Raw genomic sequence first — 14,168 nt, 5'->3', positions numbered from 1 at the left:
CTACCATTTGCCCCAGACCTCAACAAACAAAGCAACACCCATAAAGAATGAACATGCTCCTAAATTTTGTTGTTTTTTCTTTCTTTTAAATGTTGATTAACCTTATTAAAATAAAAGCTTTATTATTATAAGGCTTTAGTAATACTCAGTAAACAGCTCTAAAAAGCCTCAGATAATAACATCCTTAGGTTTCTGCTGCATCCCAAACCTCATGACACCTGTCTAAATAGGATATCAGTTATCTTTAGTAGTTTACTGCAATGATGTCATTACCATTAACACACAGTCTGGGACGCAGCTTTGAGTTTAATGGATACAAGTGATATGTCAGATTATTCTGATAGTTCAGATCACAACCCTCGTTATTATTAAATATTTATATGAGTAGTTAATTGGTTTATGGATGTGGTGAGGAAAGACATGCAGGTGGTTAGGGTGAAAGAGGCAGATGTAGAGGACAGGGGGGGTATGGAGACGGATGATCCGCTGTGGCGACCCCTAATGGAAGAAACCGAAAAAGAAGATATGCGAGTAGTTTATATTAACATTTTCACTGCAGAAAGTGAAATACAAACCTCCAACTGATTCCCATTCTAAATCTTAAACATATTATCTGCAATAAGTAAATCAATCCAACACTATACCACCTGCCTTATGTCTATACAGCTTTATGTAATTCAGTAACTCACACCCAACAGTCCCTGGTGTTATACACGAGTTACGAGCGCCCCCTGCTGGTGGTCTCGAAGCTTTATGCTTACCCCTGCTAACAATATTCATTTCTTCAGGTGGTAAGACTGAAATATTTTCTTGTGACTTATGTTCCAACCTTAATTAAATGTTCTCCTTTCTAGCTTTCCTGATTACTAAAACTTGCGCCAACTTTATGTTTAGATATAAATCTGTGGGTGTTTGTACACCTGAGTATTAACAAGTAAACCAATTTAGCTCCATTAACCCTACATATCTGTGGTTGTGTCTGGTCATTAACTGGAAAAAAATCATTTGTGGTGCACAATTCAATGATAATATGCCACTTAAAGTTTCCTTCATTCATCATACGGAAAACACACGCAATAACCTGGTAAATAAACTTTTATACAAGTTGTAGCCATTCTGATGCAACATGAAAAACACAGTGAAACATGTGCCATATTTCAGTGAACAGGCACTCTAGATATAAAAAAACACAACAAATATCACAGTTCTTGAAACATACAAACGATCATTAGATTAATCTTTGAACATCTGTCATTTTTGACTATTTTTCAAGAATAAAATTCACAGCAGTCATGAGCACATAGCTGTTCCCAGCTGTGTGTTTACAAAAACTGTAAAAGTCATGTTTGTCAATAAAATGTAAACGAATACTGACAGGCTGTATTTATCATTTCTCTTTAAAGTTGAACATTGCTCTCTATAATTCGTCGTGTTGGTATGTGAATTCTCGTGCAGATATAAAGCCGTCCTGGTCGTCATCCTCCTGCTTAAAGATGTCTTCCACCATGACCTCGTGATGAGTGTCATTGGGAGGGTATCCGTGTTTCTCAAACTCTTTACGCAGATACTCTTTAACCTGGAACAGAATTTTAAAAGCATAGCTTAAGGCATGTAGAATTCACTCCGGATTCATAACTGATCAAGATGGCAATTTATTTGTTTACAAGCCTTCCTATTTGGTTATAACTGACCTCGGATTTGGAGAGCTTCCAATCATCATTGAGGTCCATCTCTTGAAAGGACTCGTGGGACCTGGGGCCATTCCTGATCTCTATGAGCTCGATTTCAAAAATCAGGGTGCTTTCTGGTGGGATCTTTCCTAAAGCAAAGCAAAGGTATGAAAAGACAAAACACGCATATACATATGGGTTTGGCATTAAAGCCAATTTAAAGACTAAGCACCAACACATGGCTAAAGCTTACCTTTGCCCTCCTTGCCATATGCCAGAGATGGTGGGACGGTCAGTTTTCTTTTCTCATTTGTGCACATGTTCTGAAGGCCCTTGTCCCATCCCTTGATCACCTCCCGGATCCCCAGGGTAAACCATACTGGGTGTTTATCTCCCTGTTGACGACTTGAAATGTAGAACATATATTAATTAAGGGGGTAGGCCATATCTGTAACCAGTCATAGCCACATAGATCTTTACTTTGCAGGTGGTCAGCCATGGGTTGTTTCTATGTACACATATCTACAGAGTCTAATGTTATTGTCTACATTCAGTTCTTTTTTAATTAGTTGTGGTAGAGGTCCACTGGATATCAGTAGGGACATGGAATCATTGCATGTCATCAAGTCCCCATTTAAATCTAAGCAAATGTGTTATTTGCTTTGTGCAAATGGTCAGATCTTTGTCATGTCTGATCCTTTCTACTGAAGCATGTGTTCATTTTGATGGATTTGAACGAAAAATGGATCATAGGGTTTTAAGGAATCCATGCCAGCTCGAGTAATTATCATTAAAGCAAAATAAGACAAATCAAATGCGAAAAAGACCCCAATAATATTGAATAATAGTTAAAAACTCCTACCTTTTATTCAGGTTGTCATTAATGAAATGTGTAATGAAAACTTGTATCAAATTGGAAAATAATGCAAAATACAAGCATTTATCATTAGTGCTCCTAGACTTTTAGAGCTCTACTGTAGATATATATTTAAAATGTACTTTATTATAGGAATGCTCTACTTGTTTTACTTAAAAGACATTGATTTGGGCTGCTGAAACAGTTGGAGAACATGAACACCCTGGAAACAAGGTGAATGTTATTCGTGTTCCACTTCATGCATCATGCGCCCATGCATGTTACCTGGAATGAAACATTGTGCCGTTGCTCTCCAGAAAACCGTCGTAATGCACCAGAAGCATGTCCCCATATTTGGTTTTTCGATGACACAGAAAAGGTTTGTACAAAACCTCGATTTTCACCTCTGGCTCCGGAAGTTTTGCGCCATGAACGCAAAGAAGTAGAGTTGAGAGTAAGAACAGCCAAAACTCCAGCATCACTTTAAAACAAATAAAACCAGATATTTGGCAATACACCCAGAATGAAGTGCTTGGGGATGCAGGAAAAACTATAGTAAGCAAAAAATAAATAAAAAACTGATTTCCAGTTAAACTCTCCGGCGACGTGGCATCCAAATTCTTCCCCAGGCTCTCAATCCTACAGCATCCCCATGCGGGGGGAAAAAACATCTCCCCTCCCTGATTCTCCTGCTATTGGTGGAAATAGTACGAAAAATACGCCTTAGAAAATAATGCATCGATCTCATTGGATGTCAGATACAACGAGGCCACGCCCACATCTAAGCGTCGACCAATCTCGAATGCCAGAGAAAAAAATTCTCTATGGCGTCATACACTCTGACCGAAACGTCGTAAGACCACGTGGGTCGGTATTCACGAATCATTTCACGCTGGTCTTGTTCGTAATGTTCAGTGTATATCGACGCCGTTCGGAGATGTCAAGCCACGCAATCGCGTAGCCATGAACATTCCCAGCATTTTGAAGTGGCCAAGTAATGAATCGTGAAGAAACGAGGCACCATGGAGGGAGTTCTTTATAAATGGACCAATTATATCAGTGGTACGTAGTGGTTCGTTTTGGACGAATGTCGAAAATGTGCGTGTAGTTTGTAGTGTGTAGAGTTTAGGAGTGTGAGAGAAATCCTCAGGAGCTGAGGTGGACTGTGGCTTTGGCCTTTCAGCCCTCTGACACTGGAGCTAGAAGCGAACATCTCGTCCTTGTGTTATTCACGCTTTGTTTTATTCCTGTTGTTGTAAACTGGCTGCTCAGAGTTAACGCTACATTCGGTTTTCTAAATCTATCTGCTTGGCTTTCACTGTTGTCAGTTAGCTAATCCAAGCCCAACTAGCTAGCCAGCAAACTTTTGGAAGATCTAGTGCCAGTGTCCTGCATACCACAGTAACTTACTGTATTGATCAGGCAGCTGATTACATCAGACCCACAATTCTGTTGGTACTGATTCACTTCCATTACATAACCCAGCTCATGTCTCAAACTGAACTGTGTAGTGTGTAGAAATAGCTGTTATCAATGAGGATGTCATTATCAGCTACAATATCAGAAAGCTTTCATGTGTAGAGATAAATACATTTAGTCAGTCTTTATAATAGATTGTGAGCTGGAAGGAAACTGGAGAACCCAGAGGACTAAAAAAAAAACGTGGACAGGATATGCGCAGAAACTGATAGAATGAAAATCAATCAATTATTTACATATTACAGATCAGGTTCGAAATATTATTCTCCTTAACATTGTGAGGGATTTGTCCTCTCTAGGTTGGCAGCCACGCTGGTTTGTGTTAGCCGGAGGTACACTTTCATATTATGATTCCCAAGAAGATGCCTGGAAAGGATGCAAGGGAAGCATCAAAATTTCCGTATGTGAAATACAAGGTAATACAGCACGGTGGTGTTTTTGCGTTATTGCATTCTTGTCATTGGTATAATTTGGTTATAACAACTTGCTGTGGTACTTATTATTATTATTTTTTTCTTTCAGTGCACTCATCAGATTCCACAAGAGTGGATCTGACCATACCAGGAGAACAGTACTTCTACCTCAGGGCCATTAATGCAGCAGAGAGACAGAAATGGCTGGTAGCTTTAGGAACAGCTAAAGCCTGTCTGACAGACAACCGGACCAAGAAAGAGAAGGGTGAGAAATAGAGCTCTCTCAAAATCTGCTTTACCTTCTTCCTTTCATACAACCTTCACTTCCTCCTTCCTTCAGCTTAGAATCGTCTGGAAAATGTTAATGTTTCTCTCTGTTTTATCTGTTTAGAACTTCAGGAAAACACAGAGGCACTGAAAACCAAGATGTCGGAACTCAGGCTGTACTGCGACCTTCTCCTCGAACAGGTGAACAAAATCAAGGAGAGTCGTTTGGCTGAACCAGCAGCTGGCTCTTTAGAGGTGAGTCTGTGTTTCTCACACACAACTTGCATGGTGACATGGTACCTGAAACATATTAGAATAGCGTACCAAAGCATTAGCCTGCCTTTGTATTTGTGAAACATCCTATTAAAAGCTGTTTTTTTTGTGTGTTGTGTGGAGTTCAGGCAGGGGGAGGAACAGGCAGTCTGGTGAAGTCCACATGCGCTACATTCCTGAAGACTCTAGAGGAGTGCATGCAGATAGCCTGTCACACATTCAGTCCAGACCTGCAGAACCTCAGCCCACCAGAGACGCCACCTGTTGCTGCTATTAAACCTCACAAGGTGGTCATTTTGTGATTGTGACAAGTTTTCGCTCCTCCGTGCCCCACAACCAAAGCTGCTGTTGTTGGTTGTTTATGCTTGTCATGGCTCAGATCTAGAATTGTCTTTCATCAATTAATGTACAAATGTTATGTTTTTTGTATCTATGGTTTGCATTTTTTTCTTTGCAGATCAAATCTTCTAACCACAAAAGTCACCATTTGGAAGAAATGTAAGTGATTTCTTCTGCAGATATATTGTTTATCTGTCTGTTTTATAACATATAAAGGAATAGGGAGTGTTTAAACTAGTAAGGAGGCATTTATTTATCAGAGTGCATCCTTAGATCCTTACATCAGGGTCCTGTTACTCTAATTATTGTCAGACAATATTTTATCGTTTCTTATTTGCAGACAAAAGCGCTCTGTAAATAGTTTATCTACTGCACTAGTACCTGAGATTGAGAAGTCAGGACCAGATCTCTCTCCATTACTTACAGAAAACATACCAGAATCTTCAGCAGGTAAACCACACACACACACTCTGGTTAGATTTAAAGGTGAGTTTATGTTTCTGTCCGCTTTTTGTGTGAAAATCATATCCTTTTGAAAGCGTTTTGCTGAAAATGTCAGTCAATCTAGTTGAAGGGGCAGAGCCATTAAAGGCCCCTGGGGCAAAAAGAAAGAAACATGTATCTTTTGATTGTAATTGTAGCCCAGTTCTCATGCAGCAGAGAGCTTTAAAACTGCTCCTTTAGTGTAGGGGTCTAATAAATATCTCATGATCTCGACATTTTAATATTGGTACATTGCTACACCTGTATTTTACAGAGAACAGCATAGTGGAGGAAGAATGTGAACACCAAGTAGGAATCCAGAGTTCGTCCCAATCTGATCTTCAGGATCCTGGTAAAGGTGAACTTTCCAAAGTGGAGGCAGGAGGAGACATGTATCCAGAACTATCATGCGCATTAGAGAAACAACAGGAAAAGGAACCCATCCCGGAGGAATGCCAAGAGGCTGACCCAGACGTGCATGAGCTCGAGTCTGAGGGTAAACAGGAAAAAGATCATCAGGTGGAAACCTTCTTCAGTAGTATGAGCCACAGGTATGAGGAGCCTCTGGCGCTGTGATCTATAAATAATGAAACTGACATGTTAACTTATGCGTGTGTAATTTCAAGTTGAGTTACAGAGCATGTCATACACCAAATATTTTCATGTAGCAATCATGGTATTTTTCCTTTTTTTCCCAATTAGGAATGTATATGTACTGGAGCATTAGAGTAACAATCATTTAGCAATAATGAATCATATTTTGAGGAATACTAAAGGGAATGTGTTTATTTAGTGTTTTTGATTAAATAGTGTGTTTTTTTTAGCATTAATAACAAATAAATCAGCATCACAGAGCGTAATGATCATCATCCGTATAAAATGCAATAATTTCAAAATGTAATATTTGGCAATGTGTAAAATTCAGGTGATTTTTATGGTTTTCTCAGCTGATTTCAGGATGCGTGTTAAAACACTAGGTTTGTAGAGTGTGGTTTTTTTTTTGTTTTGTTTTGTTTTGTTTATTTTGTTTGTTCCATTTTTTCCTACCTCCTTTGTTCAATAAAAAAATTGACTACAAGGTGAATTTATTACAAAGTTACACTATAATACTCCTACAGTAGTAAAGGTGGTTATACATTCAAACAATGGAGAAAACATTTGTGTATATTGCACACAAAAATGAGAAATCCAATACCTCAGCAAAAAGCATTTCTTATAAGCGAATAATTGAAACCAGTAGCACAGATCCTTGAGCACTATTTGTATTTATTACGCACAAATATTTTTTTGAGGTGTTTTTTTTTGTTTTGTTTTGTTTTTTTCGCTTTGTTTCATTTGTGTTATTTGTGTTAACTCTGTTATTTGTGTTCAAATAAACAACTGCTAAGCTGGAGTGCATGGTAATACATTGTCGCTTTCTGGGTGTCTGTGGGGTTCCTTTTGTAGATTTAGTGATATAAGACTGGAGGACGACAGTGGTATCCCCACACAAGCCTTTTTGGACTCTTGCTATGCTATAGTACCAGTATTAGGTAGGATATTCTTTCCTTTCTCTCTCTCTCTCTCTCTCTCTCTCTCTCTCTCTCTCTCTCTCTCTCTCTCTCTCTCTCTCTCACATCAATACCATTTTTCTTCTTACAATTAAACGCTATTACTTTTGTACAGCTTGCTTTGTTTCTTCCTTTTTTTTCCATCCATTTTTGTCAGTGTATGAAATTCTGCGAATGAAACATTGAGTCTTTGTGATCAACCAGGCAGCAGACCTTTGCAGCTTGCCATGACCTGTTCTTTTGCTGTAACAGTGGCTCCATTCTGTGCTTGTCCAGCTATAGGAGCAAGTACATATGTAGTCATCTGTTCTGCTAAATACACAACAGCACAATGATGACTTTTTCTCCTCAGACAAGCTGGGACCAACAGTCTTTGCTCCAGTTAAAATGGATTTTGTGGGAAACATTAAGGTGAGTGGTAACATCCCGTAAAAATGCATTTTTTAAAGGGAATTCTACTTTCTTCTACTTACTGGGAGATTGATGCATTGTTTTGAAGATTGGTTTTAAACCAATTAACCATTAATAAGGATACATTGGCACTGTGGTGCAGTTGACACCCCAGATATTTTTGAATTCAGTTGGAAGTGGTCATAATATACAATAAAAAGATCTTATTGCTATTTTTAATAGGAGACATTTCCCCAGTATTTTGACTTCATGTAAAATGCACAATTATGTATATCTAAATTGAATGGTCACAAATATCTTGGATGTAACAGTTATATTTTCCATGAAAGTGGAAGTCCTCTGTAAAACCGTATTGAATTGAATTTAGTCTTTATTACAAGTCAAAAATTCCAAATGTCTTCTACACCAGTATTCTTCTATAACACAGAAGAACACCATCATAACCGGCTTTTGCTTTTATTACTCGCATCAGTACAGTTGTGACCAGGCACGTTATAGCTTGAGATAATGATTTGTTATGGCCACTAGGTGGTCTCAGCATAGTGATGTTCCATTACAATTGTTAAAGAATAAAAATTTTTTTTTACAATTGTTATAATATATATATATATATATATATATATATATATATATATATATATATATATAGCATCAGCAAATAATATTTTTAACAGTAATTGTGACAGTCATGTTATTTTGTTGTACCTATGACATTAAATTAATGGACATTATTCCATGTACATCACTACACATATGATTTAACAGCTGCTAGTGTGCAAAAATACCGTATGAGAAACATACAGTAGTTCATTAAGGATTGTCATATCTCCCAGAAAGTGCAGCAGAAGTTACAGTCCGATCCAGACAGCTTCCCCACCCTGCAGAGCATCGTGCTCCATGAAGTGCAGATGGAAGTGGCGCAGGTGCGAAACTCGGCCACTGAGGCGCTGCTGTGGCTCAAACGAGGATTAAAATTCCTCAAAGAGTTCCTCTCCGAGGTGAATTCTGGAGAGCAGGACATCCATGCAGCGTTGAGTAAGTGCCAGGACTGCATGCACAACCAGTTCAAAATAAAGACAGTCAGCATTGTCTTAAATTTTTGAATCCAATGCTTGTGTATTAACATTTTTGCTATGATAGCATGATAGATATACAGACGGGTGAAAAATGAAAAGAAATCCAACAGCTTTAGTGCATGTTGGCAGAGATTTGAAACATCCACCTCTGGAACTTTACAGGACAGATGAACACCATTTATCCACATAATATTTATCCAAAATATATAAATAGTTGATGTTTTGATGTTTAGTTGACAAAAAGAAAACCTATAGTGGATTGTATCATCTTCATTTCTACTGTATAATATACTTTTCTGTTTCTTTATTGCATCCTCCTTTTTTTCTTTTTTCTTTTGAAAGACAATGCCTATGGAAAGACACTACGCCAGTATCATGGATGGGTTGTGCGTGGAGTCTTTGCTGTAAGTCTCATCTCCTTAATCTTTTTATACCTTTTTAAACTTGGAATCAGCTTACCCCTGACTGGAATATATGCGGTTACAGCTGGCGCTGAGGGCCGCACCTTCCTACGGCGGTTTCATGGCGGCGCTGGTGTGCCATGAGGGAGATGAGCTGAAGGAGGATTTTATGTCAGGAATGCACAGCGATCTTGCCGTCTACCTACCAGCCATGGAGAAGCAGCTGGCCATCCTGGATGCTCTGTATGAGGAGTATGGCCTGGAGTCGGATGAAGTGGTGTGAAACACTCATGAGCACTCAGTTAAAGTTAACTCAGGCTGCAGTGGGAATACTGTGGTGTGTGTGAGAGCCTGATTAAGGGATAAGCAGGCCTGGTGCGTATGGGAAGAGCAAAAGCGCTGTGGCAACACTGGACTTCTACAGCACGCATTAATGCTGTAAAGGTGCAGCCAACTATATTCTCAATAAGGGGCCAAAATTTACAATTTTATAGGCTGTTAAGGTTTTTTCAGGGAACAAAAGTTTATCAGTAGGTGGCAGGGTGTAAGTGTTTATGGCAGTTGGTAACTAGGTTTGTTTCATTTATCAAAACACGCACTTAAAAAATGAGCATACAGTATACGTTTTTACATTTTAACACATGTGCTAAGTATACAAAGCTGTCAGTAGGTATGCAAGCCACAGTATTTGAATTTGTGCGTTGCATGTCGATTTTTTAAATTTCATAGATCCTTATTTTTTCTCTTCGTGTTTCGGATATTCCGTTAATAGCAATAACAGCCAGTTAGAAACACATCCCATGCCATTGGCAAGCACAAGGAACAAAATATCTGCCTAGTTTTAGAGATTGTAACAAAGACCCTGCATTACTTATGTCTAGCATGCATGAGCAAGGTAAAGGTAATGACCAGGGTGAGTATTTGAACTGGAAATCATTTATAGAGCCAGTGCATAGAGCGTAATACATAGGATAAAATGAAGGGAGAAAAAAATCTTTTAAAATATCTCTAACCCTTTTGTATTGAGCACAGTTCGTATTTTTTATTTATGAAAGCCACTTTTGTATGTTTTTCTAATAATTGTATTTATTAAATTATTTACAAAAGTAACAAAAAAAAAAAAAAAAGAGTATGTTTACTTGTTAATGTAGCCAAATGAACAGTACTGAACTGTGCATGTTATATTGCATGGATTTGGTTTTAGTTTTGTTTTTGTGTAAAAATTAACAATAACAATCAAAACAATCAAAACTAAAATAACTCGAATCTTAGAATTAGGTCTCGTAAGTTAAACTTGATGTGAGCTCCTGTTGAGGCTCTGGAAAGCCAGGCAAAGCACACAAGTTACTTAATATACTCATTTTACAAAGAAAAAAAAATATTGTACCTAATATTGATTGTTTTGGTCAGTAATATATTTTACATTTAGTCACTTTGACCCTGAAGAACATTCTAAACTCTCGTGTTATTCTCAAGCTTTCAAGTTATGCGAACTACAAATATTAGACAGGATAAGGATTATTTTATGTTGACACTTGTTGTACGGATTATTATTATTATTATTATTATTAGCCAAATTAATTAGTGGTAATAATGCCATACTACAGTAATTTATACATTCATGACCCTTGTAGTGTACTCAGATGATATTTCACTGACGGTAAAGATTGTGCATAGTTTTTGTCTTATGTGTGATCTGATCTTACATTGGGGGGGGGGGACAAGGCTGACTGTATAATCTTAATGTATAGGTGTATTAATAAATAAACCAAAACAATCCAAAATTGTCCAAAGCTAAAGAATGTGATGCAGTGACATCTGACTTTGCTCTCATCTTCAAATAAATTTCTAATGAATGATCATATAAACTCATGTCTCACTTTCATCAGTTGTTTATACACTTAACCCTTTAATGCTTTTCAGCGAACACACAAGCAGTTATGGAGGAATTTAAAAATCGACATACTCCTGAGGGCACATGGGTAAGGTGTTCAGCTCTATTACGTGTAGGGGCAAAGGAAGTAAATTTGAAGTCAAATAAAATTTGCTTCAGCTGGATAGAAGATTTGACTTAAGAAATATGAGCTCTAAATAGAGATTTGACTTTGAAAGTTAGTACAGTCTTTATACACTGTTGTTGCTGATTTGTGAAATTTCCCTGTAGAAACATACAATGATTATGCATTTTTTTTTACAAAAAATCTACCAGTTGATCAGAAACAATTGTATGAATGGTGTAGGAGGAGAGTGAAACTATAACATTATTAGTATTTATTTTTAGTAAAAGAACTCCTCAATATTAATATTAAATTAGAACTGTTATATGAACTCGTTGAGCCCACCCATGACCATGGTGTCTGTGATGCACAGTCCTTCGCAATGTCTAAATGTGGTTGCCAGGACACACAACAAAAACAAAAAGCAAAAAGGATCCCTAGTCTTAATAATAGCCTCTAAGAATAGAAGGATTTTGTGTTTGTATGGGGGAGACAAAGAGTGAGCTGGAAAGAAACAAGTTACAGCTGGTTGTCCAACTGTAGAAAAGATTATGACTTTTCGATGTATGACAGTGACAATATGTCTCAGAGTGAATGATTGCAGGGGAACTCTCATTCCCTGTGATAAGCTCTTACATATAGCTCTACTGTGACTAAATTTACTGTAACCGTGAGATAAAAATAGTGACAAATCCACTGCCAAGCTGAAGTTAACTAAATTACATTCCATACACAGTGGAAACACTTTTACTATGTGACCTTATTCTGCTCTACCGGAATTCTTGAGTGTTCATGTGTAAAGGCGAGTGCGGAAACTTTGCGGAGAATGAGCGTATGAGACTGCACTGTTGACTAGGCTCTAAGAACAATCAAAATCAGTGCCTTCATTTTCCATCAATCCATCAACTTGTCATTTCGAAAGACTCATATGGCCTAACTAAATATCCCAGTGACCTTTGTTAAAGCAGTCATCCACATGCTGAAGTGGAAGATCTAAGAACAAGGGCTATTCAAAGTCACTGACCCGTGAAAAAATTGAGACGATGTAGCCTAGCCAAAACACTACATACTTTGTAACTTATGGACATGTTAACTTATAAACAAAACAGCAGCATATACCCCACACAGTAGCCATGTTTTCTTTTTATCAGTAATGTTTTGGCTGATAAAAATGATTTTTTGCGGACAATATTTTTTTGTTCATTTTGCTCGTTTGGGGGTTTGAATTTAGCGGTAATTTATTATGTGTTAGTGGCCGGAGCCCCTTTAAAAAGGTAGCGGATGGAGGTAAGACATGTGACCGAGGCATCATGATATGAATCAAGAGTGAGGCATAGACAGATGTGGCAGAGAGAATACGGTAATTTTTCAAAATAAAACATTGTTCAGAATCAGATAATAAATAAAACAGAAATAATGTAAGTTATGTATTCTTTCTGTGCAGCCCGGTAACAATTGACACACGGACCAATGGCGGTCCGTGGCCCGAGGGTTGGGGACCACTGTATTAACTCAAACCATTTGTCAACCATTTGTCTATTAACTCTGTATTTTAACTGAATTTTGAAATAATAAAATAAAGAATACCCTGGGTGTACAGTGAACTATCTTATTAAGTAGAAATTTGCTAGAGTATACAAACAGACTAAAATACACAATTCATATTTGTGGGTCCCACAAATAAAACACTGCAGCCACCCTTTTGTCCAATGGGACTAATAATGTTTATCTGCAGATGTGTAACAACCACTTAATTGGTTAGAAGGTTGTAACCTTAGGGTTGATTCAGACATTTCATTGCCAGTACCTATGTGTGGTATGGTGTCCTCTGCCAGGCCACTGCACCTTGCATACCTGCAATTCCCTACAATAGGTCAGGGCTTTTCACTGGAACTGCTCTGACAACTGACTCTGTGTGTTTCCTGTCTATGAGGCCCCGCCACTGAAATGCAACACCCTTCCCATTTGCTTGCACCAAAATAATCTGTCTCTTCAAGGCAGAGGTGACAGCTGCCTTCCCCTTATTTAATTTCCCCGCCTGTACCCACTCATCCCAGAGTTTCCATTGTGTCTTTAGCATTAATAGATATTCATATTCATATCATGCCATATTTCACTTCTTTATCTCTTCTCTGATGATGACACAAGCTAAGTTCCAAGTTTTACAAAAAGCTTGTGTAAGCTTTAACCCAGCTTGTCTAGGAGCAGATTACCCTGATGAAATTAGAAGAGGAGAGATATGACTATATAATACAGTTACAGACCCTTACCCATCCTCCACCACACACACACACACACATACACACACAAATTTTAATTAGTAAGCCAAATAGAAGCCATGACTCGGGTGTTTTCCACTCCTGTTACTAAGCTAAAGTTACATATACATAGCTGTGTTTTTACCTTGGGGAGCTGCCAATTGTTGTTTTTTTATTCACTCTGCTTAATTGATCGCGTACTCTACTAAAAACATTGGCAAGTTGTTGTATTTTCACTCTACACATAAAAAGGTTATGCCCAGTCTTATGATTCTAAAATTATAATTTATTTTATACTGGTTTTCTGTTTTGTTGGTGGAACCAGGCTAAGTTAAGTGCAGATTTCTTTATCGCTAGCCAGAGATTCCAGCTCCTCCAGGGGGTTCCTAAGAAGTGATATTCAAAGAGGTGATATCCTTCCAGATTATGAGTCTGACCCTTGTTTGGTTCCAATGGAATATGTTTTACAAGAAGCAACATACTTTTTCTCTCAATTTTGGGGTCTCTACCCTAAAGTTATCTTGAATGATAGAGCTTCTAAAAGAGATCTTGGGTCAGAAGTCCTTATATAGATTAATTTACACAAGTTTTTCTTATTAATGTCTACAATTGAGGGATCACTTGCTCAAGGGGCAGCTGTGGTGTGAACTCACAACCTTCCAATCAATAATAAAATCATAGGGTGTATTGCAAAT

The 14,168-nt window shown here is 37.9% G+C and overlaps 2 protein-coding genes across 2 annotated transcripts; one reads left to right on the top strand and one right to left on the bottom strand.

The window, feature by feature from the left end:
• Positions 1 to 1,077: 1,077 nt before the first annotated feature.
• Positions 1,078 to 3,195, bottom strand: fkbp14 (FKBP prolyl isomerase 14). The gene is made up of 4 exons (XM_046846203.1): positions 2,812 to 3,195; positions 1,924 to 2,075; positions 1,692 to 1,819; positions 1,078 to 1,576 (listed from the first exon to the last, which is right to left on the bottom strand). The coding sequence occupies exons 1-4, from the start codon at positions 3,003 to 3,005 to the stop codon at positions 1,418 to 1,420; spliced, it is 633 nt and encodes a 210-aa protein (XP_046702159.1). The 5' UTR covers positions 3,006 to 3,195; the 3' UTR covers positions 1,078 to 1,417.
• A 241-nt stretch (positions 3,196 to 3,436) lies between these two features.
• On the top strand, positions 3,437 to 11,090 carry plekha8 (pleckstrin homology domain containing, family A (phosphoinositide binding specific) member 8). The gene is made up of 13 exons (XM_046846201.1): positions 3,437 to 3,588; positions 4,305 to 4,421; positions 4,528 to 4,683; positions 4,810 to 4,940; positions 5,087 to 5,245; positions 5,416 to 5,456; positions 5,638 to 5,747; positions 6,055 to 6,331; positions 7,227 to 7,312; positions 7,683 to 7,741; positions 8,575 to 8,776; positions 9,160 to 9,221; positions 9,304 to 11,090. The coding sequence occupies exons 1-13, from the start codon at positions 3,549 to 3,551 to the stop codon at positions 9,499 to 9,501; spliced, it is 1,638 nt and encodes a 545-aa protein (XP_046702157.1). The 5' UTR covers positions 3,437 to 3,548; the 3' UTR covers positions 9,502 to 11,090.
• Positions 11,091 to 14,168: the final 3,078 nt, after the last annotated feature.

This window comes from Silurus meridionalis, chromosome 4 (genome assembly GCF_014805685.1).
Source record: "Silurus meridionalis isolate SWU-2019-XX chromosome 4, ASM1480568v1, whole genome shotgun sequence".
NCBI classification, from domain to species: domain Eukaryota; kingdom Metazoa; phylum Chordata; class Actinopteri; order Siluriformes; family Siluridae; genus Silurus; species Silurus meridionalis.
This window is presented reverse-complemented; position numbering and strand designations above follow the sequence as displayed.

Coding starts and splice junctions, on each gene's coding strand:
- fkbp14 (XM_046846203.1), bottom strand. CDS start 3,005: ATGCTGGAGTTTTGGCTGTTCTTACTCTCAACTCTACTTCTTTGCGTT. Junction 2,076..2,811: donor GGCACAATGTTTCATTCCAG/GTAACATGCATG, acceptor CTACATTTCAAG/TCGTCAACAGGGAGATAAAC. Junction 1,577..1,691: donor GGAAGCTCTCCAAATCCGAG/GTCAGTTATAAC, acceptor ATTCTGTTCCAG/GTTAAAGAGTATCTGCGTAA.
- plekha8 (XM_046846201.1), top strand. CDS start 3,549: ATGGAGGGAGTTCTTTATAAATGGACCAATTATATCAGTG. Junction 8,777..9,159: donor GGACATCCATGCAGCGTTGA/GTAAGTGCCAGG, acceptor TTCTTTTGAAAG/ACAATGCCTATGGAAAGACA. Junction 9,222..9,303: donor TTGTGCGTGGAGTCTTTGCT/GTAAGTCTCATC, acceptor ATGCGGTTACAG/CTGGCGCTGAGGGCCGCACC.